This window comes from Aquarana catesbeiana, linkage group LG12 (genome assembly GCF_042186555.1).
Source record: "Aquarana catesbeiana isolate 2022-GZ linkage group LG12, ASM4218655v1, whole genome shotgun sequence".
Classification (NCBI taxonomy): domain Eukaryota; kingdom Metazoa; phylum Chordata; class Amphibia; order Anura; family Ranidae; genus Aquarana; species Aquarana catesbeiana.
The window spans coordinates 163142593-163155228 of record NC_133335.1 but is presented as its reverse complement, the minus strand read 5'-3'; the positions used below and the strand labels follow the sequence as shown (position 1 = coordinate 163155228).

The window sequence follows — 12636 nt, the reverse complement described above, 5'->3', positions numbered from 1 at the left end:
TCAATTGTTTCCACAAAAAAAAACAGTCAACTAATGCTTTTTGGGAGTGAAAAAATCCCCCTGTATCAGGGATTTACATAGTGTTTTGAAATAATAATTTCAATGTAACATTTATCACAGAAGGTGTGCTGTAGCAAAGTGTCACATGTAGTGAGCAAAACCAACAAAAAAGAAATGTTATCACATAAAATTCCAAATTTATTATACAAAAGTTAGACATAAGTTGTAACAGCAGCCGTGTGTTGTACCCAGGTACAGTTCTATAATACAGAGAATATTCCCGTTTTTACAAAACTTGTCCACATCCCTATGTAGTGTGTACTTGTCTCAATTAAGAGCACTAAGTAAGTGTAATTTCTGTCTGCTGCTATCTGCATAAATCACTGCTTACAAGTTTTCCTGACACCAAGAGAAAAATGGTGACACAGGAGGGAGCTCCAGCAGGTCTCAACTCTGATCCTGTGAGCTGTGTAAAGGGGGTGTGTCTCTACCCTCCAATCGGCTCCTAGAACTTTCCTCACTGAGCTCTGCAGAGTGTAATTTCTGCTCTCCGTCCCCTTTTTTCTGAATTTTTTTATTTTTAGGATGTATTTCTTTCGACTGAAGATAGACAGATACATCCTCCTACATAAGTTGTATCTGTGTATCACCTGAGGTCAGTCACTTTACTGGGTATACAGTGGGGACGGAAAGTATTCAGACCCCCTTAAATTTTTCACTTTGTTTTATTGCAGCCATTTTCTAAAATCATTTAAGTTCATTTTTTTCCCTTATTAATGCACACACAGCACCCCATATTGACAGAAAAACACAGAATTGTTGACATTTTTGCAGATTTATTAAAAAAGAAAAACTGAAATATCACACGGTCCTAAAGTATTCAGACCCTTTGCTCAGTATTTAGTAGAAGCACCCTTTTGATCTAATACAGCTATGAGTCTTTTTGGGAAAGATGTAACAAGTTTTTCACACCTGGATTTGGGGATCCTCTGCCATTCCTCCTCCAGTTCTGTCAGGTTGGATGGTAAACGTTGGTGGACAGCCATTATTTGGTCTCTCCAGAGATGCTCAATTGGGTTTAAGTCAGGGCTCTGGCTGGGCCATTCAAGAACAGTCAGAGTTGTTGTGAAGCCACTCCTTTTGTTATTTTAGCTGTGTGCTTAGGGTCATTGTCTTGTTGGAAGGTAAACCTTCGGCCCAGTCTGAGGTCCTGAGCACTCTGGAGAAGGTTTTCGTCCAGGATATCCCTGTACTTGGCCGCATTCATCTTTCCCTCGATTGCAACCAGTCATCCTGTCCCTGCAGCTGAAAAACACCACAACAGCATGATGCTGCCACCACCATGCTTCACTGTTGGGACTGTATTGGACAGGTGATGAGCAGTGCCTGGTTTTCTCCACACATACCACTTAGAATTAAGGCCAAAAAGTTCTATCTTGGTCTCATCAGACCAGAGAATCTAATTTCTCACCATCTTGGAGTCCTTCAGGTGTTTTTTTAGCAAACTCCATGCTGGCTTTCATGTGTCTTGCACTGAGGAGAGGCTTCCGTCGGGCCACTCTGCCATAAAGCCCCGACTGGTGGAAGCCTGCAGTGATGGTTGACTTTCTATAACTTTCTCCCATCTCCCGACTGCATCTCTGGAGCTCAGCCACAGTGATCTTTGAGTTCTTCTTTACCTCTCTCACCAAGGCTCTTCTCCCCCGATAGCTCAGTTTGACTGGACGGCCAGCTCTAGGAAGGATTCTGGTCGTCCCAAACGTCTTCCATTTAAGGATTATGGAGTCCACTGTGCTCTTAGGAACCTTAAGTGCAGCAGAAAATTTTTTTGTATCCTTGGCCAGATCTGTGCCTTGCCACAATTCTGTCTCTGAGCTCTTAAGGCAATTCCTTTGACGTCATGATTCTCATTTGCTCTGACATGCACTGCGAGCTGTAAGGTCTTATATAGACAGGTGTGTGGCTTTCCTAATCAAGTCCAATCAGTATAATCAAACACAGCTGGACTCAAATGAAGGTGTAGAACCATCTCAAGGATGATCAGAAGAAATGGACAGCACTTGAGTTAAATATATGAGTGTCACAGCAAAGGGTCTGAATACTTAGGACCATGTGATATTTCAGTTTTTCTTTTTTAATAAATCTGCAAAAATGTCAACAATTCTGTGTTTTTTTTTTTTTTTTTTTTTTTTCTGTCAATATGGGGTGCTGTGTGTACATTAATGAGGGAAAAAATGAATTTAAATGTATTTAGCAAATGGCTGCAATATAACAAAGAGTGAAAAATTTAAGGGGGTCTGAATACTTTCCGTCCCCACTGTATGTACTGTAAGGGTTTACAACCACTTTAACTTTTATATAATAAATATGGAATTGTATGCGATATTTTTCCTTTTTGCTCACTTCATGTAAGCCCTTTTACAGTCCCTTTGCTACAACACACATTCTGTTATAAATAATATCATGCTTCCCCTTTATTTATTTTTTGTTATTTTTTTTAAGCAGCTTTTCTCCTACCAGAAGCGCTGATTTTCAGAGGTCCAAAGCAAATGCCCAGCATGCAAGGGGCCTTAGGATAAGATGGTTGTAATAACCCTGTGCTATATAAATATACTGGAGGAATTTATTTCTTCTAAAGAAAAGCCATACAACTGCTTTGTAAATAGGCCCCTTAGATATATTCTTTCTGTTTCGTAAATTATGTTTGAACATTGAGAGACAGCATATACATACAGGGTATATACAGGCTACCAGTGCTGGGCTTTCCTAAAACGTTAATTTGCTGGCTGTCCTGGTTATCCGCTAAAATCAGTGCCTTCTAAGTAACTGACCCAGAGCAGGAGTGCATATTCGAGGTTCTGACTTTAGTCATTAAATATGTTTTCTCTGGATCCGTGTTTAATGATTTGGAATCCAGGGGATCGGCATGACAGCCAGGCATCTATTATTTTTAAAGAAAGTGGACAGCGTTGACAGCCTTCATGTTTCACTACAGGTACACGTCTGCTGAGCTCCATTTCAAAATACTAGTTGCTTGGCTGTGTGTTGTGTCTGTCCCAGAACAAGCATGCAGTAAATGAAAGTCAGTGAATAGAGTGAATTGATGGAAATTAGGCAAAGTCATAAACGCGACAGCCAAGTAATTAACATTTTATATATTTATTTACTGGTCTAGAAGATTGGTCACACAAACTGGAAGCTTATAGTGAAAAGGTGGTGATCTCCTCATTTTACGTCACGTAGCTTAGCTTGGAATGATCACACTGACTGAACTCTGCACACACTGCCTTCTGTGCTAAATCTATTGTAGATATGTTGGACTTCACCTGTGCCCTAGTATTCAGTCCCTGGCTGTGTTTACTGGCACCTACCGGAAAGTTAGAACCTGGACGCTGTGCCCAATGAGTGCATGGTACAAAGGGCTGCACTGCTCCACCCAGCACAAAGGGCGAAGATCAGAATGGTTTATGTTTACAAGCAAATCAATTTATTACAAGTACTGCAGCTGACCTGCATGGTGCTGGGAGAGAATATAATAACTGTTGTTAGAATCTTTGGAATAACATTTGTCTTGCAAACTATCAGAATAGGCTTACCTCATTTTACTAATTTTCAGAGCCTTTTGTGATGAAGAATAGATGCAGGTACTTTCTCACCTCTGAAGGTCCCATTCACACGAGGGTGTTTTGTAGCTCATAGCTCCAAAACTCTCTGCAAACAGAATCTCATTAAATAAATTGTAGACATTCATATATGAGCGCTCAGGTGCTGGAGCTCAATGCCAAGCTGCTGGAGCTACTTTTGAGCAGGTTTGTCCCATAGATCGCAAAGGCAACACCTATAAACCCTCAAATCAAGTGTTTTTTTTGTTTGTTTGTTCTTTCAGGTGTTTTTTATGCGTTTCTATCTTTTCTGTAACCACAGTTCGAGGGAAAGAATATCACACCAGTGGAACTATTGTGTTCTCGGGGGGGGGCTGTCCCCCCTGCGGGGAGCACACAGTGATTATTGCTAGGTGCTATAGCCACTGGTAATAATCGCTAGAAATCTGACATACTGGTTGTACCCAAGTCGATCGATGGATCGACTTCGGGTATTATCATATCAGCCTGCCCATAGATAGATTGAATGTCAGCCAGTCCCTGCTGAAGCGGCCGAGATGCAAACCATCTATGGTAGCTTTACCCTGCAAAAACTGGTCTCCTCCCCTAGTGCTTTAAATTGGCTTAAACAAATATGCCAGAAGCTTCAATGGAATAAAGTTTAAAAAAATAAGACCTGCAATGTCCTGAAACACTCTCATGGCTGCACGCACGGTAAACAAACACTCCTGGTGTGAATTGTCAAATGTGATATCGTAGGGATATAGTATACTGCATATATCAGTGCTATGTTCATTCAACATGAAGCAAAGTCCACACTTTCAAGGCTGCAGGTAGTAAAAACCTCTTCACATGAACAAATCAAAATATATATTGTAAACCATCACCAAAAGGACATTTTGATGTATTTCTGTTCTTCCAATGTGACCCAAAATTGGGAAATGCAATGCATCAGTAAGAGGATCCGGCATGCAATTAAAACTCCATGTTTAGGGGTTTCCACCCCCATCGCAGCCAAGCCCAAGAAGTCCTCTTTTTGAAATAGATGTGTTCATTGCTGGAGTGAGAATGCTGAATTACCCAGAACTTTATTATTTAGATATATGAATTTTATAGCTGTTTTAAGTATTGCAATAAATGAAGAGATGCAATAACCATTGAGGTTTCCACTGTCTACAGTCACGTTACATATTTATTGTTTGTACTTCTCTATTGTAGCACCCATCACTTTAATTTTAATTTTGCACATTGTTTGTGTTATCACTTATGCCCCGTACACATGGTCGGACTTTGTTCGGACATTCCGACAACAAAATCCTAGAATTTTTTCTGACGGATGTTGGCTCAAACTTGTCTTGCATACACACGGTCACACAAAGTTGTCGGAAAATCCAATCGTTTTAAACGCGGTGACGTAAAACATGTACGTCGGGACTATAAACGGGGCAGTGGCCAATAGCTTTCATCTCTTTATTTATTCTGAGTATGCGTGGCACTTTGTCCGTCGGATTTGTGTACACACGATCGGAATTTCCGACAACGGATTTTGTTGTCAGAAAATTTTATCTCCTGCTCTCCAACTTTGTGTGTCGGAAAATCCGATGGAAAATGTCCGATGGAGCCCACACACGGTTGGAATTTCCGACAACACGCTCCGATCGGACATTTTCCATTGGAAAATCCGTCCGTGTGTACAGGGCATAAGAGCGCAGCACCATCTATTGATTTTGATGCATTGTTTTAAGGTATTGTCACTTTGTACCCTTTAATGGGTAGTGGTTAATGATGACCTAGTGTAGATATAACATTCTTGTCTTCTGCATCACTTGGTATTTATATATCACCCTTTTGTTTTTCATTTATCTGCACAACCCGTCTAAATGTGGCGGTTATCCACATCAAGCAATTTTAAGTATACATTTTTTTAGTGTGTTTGGAAAAATGATTTTGTGCCTAAACACATGTACAATCTGCTCCATAGGAGCGTTTTATTTATTTATTTATTTATTTATTTATTTATTTTAAGCTGCTTTTTTCTGCTTGCAATTCTGGCATTTTTTTTCTACTGCCTAGTGGGCAAGCACCCTACATATGAACAGGAGCTGTGGAGAGTAAAAACCTTTTTGTGGGAATTGGGTAATGATGACATGCAGTAGATTCTTGTCTTTTTGTCTCCATAGTTCTTAGCATTTGATCTAACTGTGTCTTTCCTCTAGAACATGTCTGGGCTCCAAGACAGATCCCCTGTCCTTACATTTTAGCATGTTCACTAACATGGTGGCAAAGCAGTCCGATGACACACAGCGTAAGAAGTGGTTGCCTCTTGTCAAGAGTATGCAAGCCATTGGCACGTATGCCCAAACTGAGCTTGGCCATGGTTAGTGTTTGTGTTAGAAGGATGGCAGTGATGGGAATACCAGGGAGACCTGCAGCTCTAGTAAATCTTTACCTAGTTACTAGTGCAACATACCCATGGGGCTGTGGCATCTGCAGCCAGATGATTGACTTCATGTGATGGTTGAAGTTCATATGTAACATTTTTTCTAGACCTAATGCCCAATTGTAGTTTCAGTTAAAATGGTATAAATAAAACTCAGGTGCAATAAAATACTAACTTTTTAATGTCTCATTGTTGTGGGGGAGCAGCGGCCTCTCTGACTTGGCACAACTACAGTGGGGCAATTGGGGTTACTTGCTGTCCCTGCAATACGGTTCATACTTCCTAATTTGAACATCACATCCAGTGGTCAGACTGCTAGTATCTGAATTGAGCTATTCAGCTCTGTGCACTCATTTGTGCCCATTGCTTAGGGTGGTTTGGCAGGGATCAAAACTACGTGCCAAGCTCCATATTATAGCTGTAGCATGAACAAGACCAGAAGCTCTTCTCTTGGACAAAAGAGATGTCATCTTAAGTGTATTGGTATAGGAGGTGAGTAATAGACATTGGGTTTATGAATGTATCTACCAGCATAAAGAGACCCTGCCACTAACTTAAAAAAAAAATGCAGGTAAAATCACAGAAAAATCAGGAGTTTTTAAATGCTTACTTGCACTTTCATATGATCTTGCTAGAAAGTTTGCCAGAAAAGGGCATATCCCTAGTACAGCCCCCTGCTTCTTTGCACATCACATTCCTTCCTTGGAGTTTCTAATTACTATCTGAGCTGGCCCTGCTCCTCTGCACCTCTTTTCACTGTTCTGCATAACGTTTTATGTAGCTGCTGAGGAAGCAGTAAAGGGGAATACTATAAGAATGGAAAACTACAAGGTCCGGCAGCCTTTGCAGCTGTTGGCTTGTAGTTTTAAATGAACTACCAGGGGGCTCCACAGCGCCATGGTAGTTCATTCTCTCCTTCTGTCAGATTGTATCTGCTTGCTCGTTACGGGATGTATGGGCACACAGATACACTGGCAGATCTGCTGGAGACCTGCATGGCACCATCGATCTGCTGATCGCTGGTACAATGCTTTATAGGCTCCAAAAAAATAAATAATAATAAATACACATATTTTACGTGCAAAGAAATGTGCATTTATTATTTTTTTTTATTTATTATTTTTTTTTCTAAAAAGTGAACTCATCCTTTTAAATGTAAAAGCCTCCCTTTTTTTACACATCCATAAAACACTAAGATTGCTGCTGGGTGCCATTATCATGTATGTAATTCAGCAGTCCCAGCAGATTTAGAGATGTCACTTAAAGGGACACTTTAATTCACAGGCCCCTGTGAATGAGTGACACGACTGGGCAGGCACAGCCCCGCTCGGCCACAGTTTTTTATTTATTTTTATTTTTTGATGGCTACCAAGAGGGAGAAGATCCCTGCTGTCAGAATGGGGAATCTGGGAGGTGCGGGGGCCATTCTATTCGTAGCATGTTACACCCTGAATATGGGTGTAACATGTTACAAAAGATGAACTTATCCTTTATATAACTTAAAATGTTAATTGTACATAAAATATTATTGAAAGATTGTTGTTGAAACAAATGGTCTGGTGCAGGGTCTCTTTGATTTGGAATGCTTCTGGCATGCCCTCAACAGATACAGAATTAACTGATAGTCTACTCTAGTATACCGACACTCCCCTATCCCCTATCACTTCCTTTCCTATTGCATGTCTAATTCTAAAATCAGGACCTGTAATTGTTCTAACATTGTTGCACAGTGCCGCTTTGTCTAACTACCTACAAAGTAGGAATTATTAATATGTGGAGGCACTCCTAAGATCTGTGATTTCCATCCCTTAATTGTCTTTATTCATACATTCATATGAGGTCTTCACGGATCACATACCTTCATCTTCAGGAGAATTCACAGCACTGTGGTATGTGTGTTACCATGCATTGCAGTAAAACTCCTGTATCACTGCATGTTACCACAATGCAAGTGCAAATGGTCCTCTAAAGTTTATCGCTGTAGCTTTATAGCAGCCTCTAGCACAGGTGGTGCACACTATAGAAGGCCAGGTCCTGTATGCAAAGCAATACGCTGGTAGACAAGGTGGCTTTTCTGCACTGACAACGTTGCTATCACGTTTTTTGCAGTCCGGCTTAAGCTTTTACAGTGCAAAAAAAAAAAAAGATTTTTTTTTTGTAGTTTTAGAATGTTTAAGGTTTTAGGGTTTTTTTGGTGCGGCACCATTAATGTGATTGATCCTCCCTTTGCTCCAAAAGCGCTCCAAAGAAGCTAGTGTACCAATTCTTGGCAAAGAGCCCTGTTCACTTGAATGGGACACATTCTGTGGCTGTACTGCCCACTGAAGCCACAGGGGTGTAGTTTTTGTCATGGCATGTGTATACAGCGATCAGCTGAGCAGCTGCATTGTGCTTATTTAGTTGGGAAGGCAGGGGCAGTAAAGCTGCAGCTCAACCATATGCTTTTACCACTTCCTGGCTGCACATTTGAATGAGCCCCAACAGTGCATGTTTCTTTGGCTACCAGGTAGGGCTCAGATAAATAACCCTTATTAACATTATTATGCTTGCACCACACTTTAAGTCCTCATACACAATGCCTTTAGCCACCAGTTGCAGCAACGATCTAGGAATGCGCACCTGTGTACTTTCCTAATTCTTAGACTATGTTGTCTGACAATGTAATCCTAGCGTTATAGTCTTAGAATTTTAATTCGGGTACTCGGTTGCAACAAGAGAGCTCATACTTGCAAAGACCTGTCCTTTTGAGAAAAAAACATATTTTTTTTTAGGTGTTTTTATTTTAGGAAAAATAAACTTACATATACTACTTACATGATTTTTTTTTTTTTTTTTTTTTTTCTGATTAGTTAACAATTTAAATCGTTTGCATAATCCTGTAACACAGTTACTAATACAAACCTTTTGTTTTAGCTGGATAATTGATTATTTTCAAGGCTACAGCACGCATTTACATGGCTTTATTGAATGCTTGCTGATTAATATCAAAACAATCCTGCCTTAAGAAATACACAGAATTCTTTATAGGCAGTTTTTGTGATTTAAAAAAAACTGAAATAAAATCTTATTTTGTGCGTTGACACAGTTTTAACCAACGTCAATGGCTTAAACATTTTGTATTATAACTGTGCTGCCAAAACTGTACTTTGTCCTCCTTTAATGATGAGGTCTGAGTTGTCCACCCAATTTTGGATCTGCATCGCTTTCTAGTAGGCTGCTAGACGATTGTGGTCTGCATGTAAATTCAATCTATTTTTCACAAATCAATTCACTTACCATAATATTGTCTTTTTTCTTCTTTTTTTCATCTTTTCCTCCTGATGTAATCACCTTTCCCTTCACCACCAAATTTTAACCCCTCTCCAAATCCTCACCACTACTGATTCTTATCTGATGTTTACATCCCTCTCCTACCTTTACCCCCTGCTCCATCCTCCTCCTCCTCCTCTCACAGCTTTGTACACCGGGGCCGCCCTGAGCCCCTTGATCTTCACTTGGGCATGTTTTTGCCCACTCTGCTAAGCCAAGCCACCCCCGAACAGCAGGACCGTTTCTTCATGCCTGCCTGGAACTTGGAGATCATTGGGACATACGCTCAGACTGAAATGGGACATGGTAACTGCTTTTTTATTATTATATATTTTTTATTTTTTTATTTTATTGAAGGCTTACCTATTATTATGGTATACCGTATATTTTACCATCAACCAGCTTCTAGCCTTGGAGTAAAGCTAGTATAGGGATAGTTGACCTGCAGGTCTCTCTGGGAATGGTCATTACACTGTAATTTCACCTTTATTTGGGATGTGTGTGGGGTGTTGTGTTTTTATTTTTTAGTTCATGGTTCTTTTCTTTCTATCCCTTAAGGAACCCACCTCCGAGGACTGGAGACAACAGCCACCTATGACCCATCTACACAGGAGTTTATACTGAATAGCCCCACTGTGTCCTCTATAAAGTGGTGGCCTGGAGGGTGTAAGCAACTGCATGACGTAGAGAACACAGGATTGTTCAATATAGGATTTAGATTGGTAACATATTCAAGTAAAATACTGCAAAACGGGTTTAAAAGAAGGGAGTTACATCAGGTAGCTAAGAAAATAATACTAAAAGCCACTCTCTTGCTAAAAAAAAAAAAAAAAAAAAAAAAAGCCTGTAAATTACATAATACTTACCAGTCCTGCCACCGTTTTTTTTTCAAATGTTTGCTGCAGTCCAGAACTGCAGGGACACACTAGTGAGGCTGATAGGTTGAACTAGAGTGTGCAGCAGGGAAACCTACAGGGGTTGGACAAAATTACGGAAAACCAGTATTATAAAAAAACAAAATCATTATCTAATATGCTATTGGACCGCCTTTGGCATCCAAGACGGCCTGAATTCTCCTGGGAATTGAGAAATCTAAATCTTGGATGGTGGATAATGAAAACTGATACCACTCTTCATGCTAAAATCTGGGTCACAATCCTGTGCAATGTCCTGTAGTCTTCCCAGAAACTGTATATGCCATTGAAACCTTTGATACTGTAGCTCTCAGCACTGCAAATAAATTGGCAACTTCCGTCAGAGAGGCACCAACAATTTGCCCTCTTTGAAACTCCGTAAGCTCTGACATGACTCCATATTACTAGCAGGGCACGCAGTGAATGACGAAAGTGAGGCTTCCCACCTGTTAGCTAGGTGTCTCACAGAGGAAGGAAAATAATGTTACTGCACGTTCGTTTTCAACACGAAACATGTTGGCACTTTCACACCTGGAAATCGTGTAGTGTTTCCATATTTTTTTTTTTCCAACCCCTGTAGATATCTGACACATCCAGAAGTGTCAGATGCCAAAGTTTCCATCAGTGGGTATAGCTTTGCAAGAGAGCAAAGACTGGGATCATCAGCAGCAGGGCTTTTTTAATTCTCATTAATGTACTTTTATAATGGCTTTTCCTTTTTTTTTATTGATGTGTCACTTGTCATGAAGATGGATGGCTGAGCTTTCTTTTGGGAAAATGCTAGTTGTTTGGCAGTCATGCTGACCATATTGCCTTACTGATCTGCCTACTTGTCAGAGGTCAAAGGTATTGAAGTCAGTGGGTCAGCATAACAGTTTGGCAACTATGCTTTTCAGAAAGAATTGAGCAATGCCAGCCTCCATTTTTCTTGAATAAAAGTTTTTTTTTAACTCTGAATTGAGATTTAACCCTCTACCGTGTAAAACCTTTGGATGGCAATTTACTGTAGAACAATATTATTATGTATTATTCTTATATAGGTTTTATATAGTGCCAACCGTTTGAGCAGCGCTTCACAAAATAAAGGCAGACCTTACAGTTACATTACAATTTGGTACAAGAGAAATCAGAGGGCCTTGCTCATTAGAGCTTGCAATCTAAAAAGGAAGTGTCAATTGATACAAAAGGTAATGGCTGTGGGGGATGAGCTGATGGAGGTAGTAAAACAGGGTTAGTTAGAAGCAATATAGGCTACTTTAAAGAGAAGGGTTTTCGGGGATCGTCTAAAGATGGAATGATTGGGGGACAGTCGGACAGATTGGGGTAGGGACTTCCAAAGGATGGGAGAAGCTCTGGAGAAATTCTGGCGGCGAGCATGGGAGGCGGCGACAAGGGAGGTAGAGAGCAGGAGGTCTTGGGAGGACCGAAGAGAGTGGCTTGGTTGGTATTTTGGGACTAGGTTAGTGATGTAGCTGGGGGCAGAGTTATGGATGGCTTTGTAAATTATTGTTAGTACTTTGAATTTTATTCGTTGGGTGAGTGGAAGCCAGTGGAGGGATTGGCAGAGAGGAGTGGAGGATACTAAATGGTTGGTAAGGTGGATGAGTCTTGCAGCAGAATTCATTATGGACTGAAGTGGGGGATAGTCTATGTAAAGGTAGTCCAAAGAGGAGGGAGTTGCAGTAGTTGAGGCAAGAGATAAACAGGGAGTGAATTAGAACCTTGGTGGTGTCATTAGTTTAAAAAGAGGCGTATTCTGGAAATGTTGCGGAGGCTAAGGCGGCATGACTTGGACAGGGATTGTATGTGGGCCTGAAAGGACAGGTCAGAGTCTATGGTTACCCCTAGCCCCCTGGCATGTGGGGATGGACTGATAGATGTGCCATTGATCTTCTTTTAGTTATTCAGATTGCTAGATTGCTTATGTGTGATTGTTTGATGTAGTGGCTTTTAGCATTTGTGAACAGCTGAGCCTATTCTAATATTGTAGAGATCACTGGTCATGAGGTAACCCTTGTATGGAAATATCACTAAAAAAAATTGATTGTCGTACTATCCAGCAAGAGCGTGTAGGAGCAGCGCAGTGAAATATCTGCAGCACTATACCATCCCTTGCCTTGGAGCTCCAGTCTTTATACCTTTTGCAGGTAAACTGCCCCATTACATTCTGTGGATAGCATTAAAAGATCAACCTGTTCAACCCAATTTTGGATAAGGAAGTCATTACCCCAATTCTCTAGACACTCAAATAGCCTAATAAGATTGATCTGGACAGGAGCAAAATTATGTATTGTTCTTGGAACAGTTGATAGCAGCAGACTTTTTATCTGACTTTTGGGGTATTTGAGCAGATTTCCTTGGGGAGGCAGCT

At 40.6% G+C, this 12636-nt stretch overlaps 1 protein-coding gene across 2 annotated transcripts in view; it reads left to right on the top strand.

The window, feature by feature from the left end:
• Positions 1-12636, top strand: part of ACOX1 (acyl-CoA oxidase 1) — a 96972-nt gene that overhangs the window by 28533 nt on the left and 55803 nt on the right. Inside the window, exons 3-4 of one of the 2 annotated variants that reach the window (XM_073606136.1) lie at positions 5819-5979; positions 9910-10017. In XM_073606136.1, the coding sequence (XP_073462237.1) occupies positions 5819-5979; positions 9910-10017 (269 nt within the window). Of the gene's footprint in view, positions 1-5818; positions 5980-9496; positions 9658-9909; positions 10018-12636 lie in introns of both variants that reach the window. The other variant, XM_073606135.1, reaches the window with a different exon arrangement.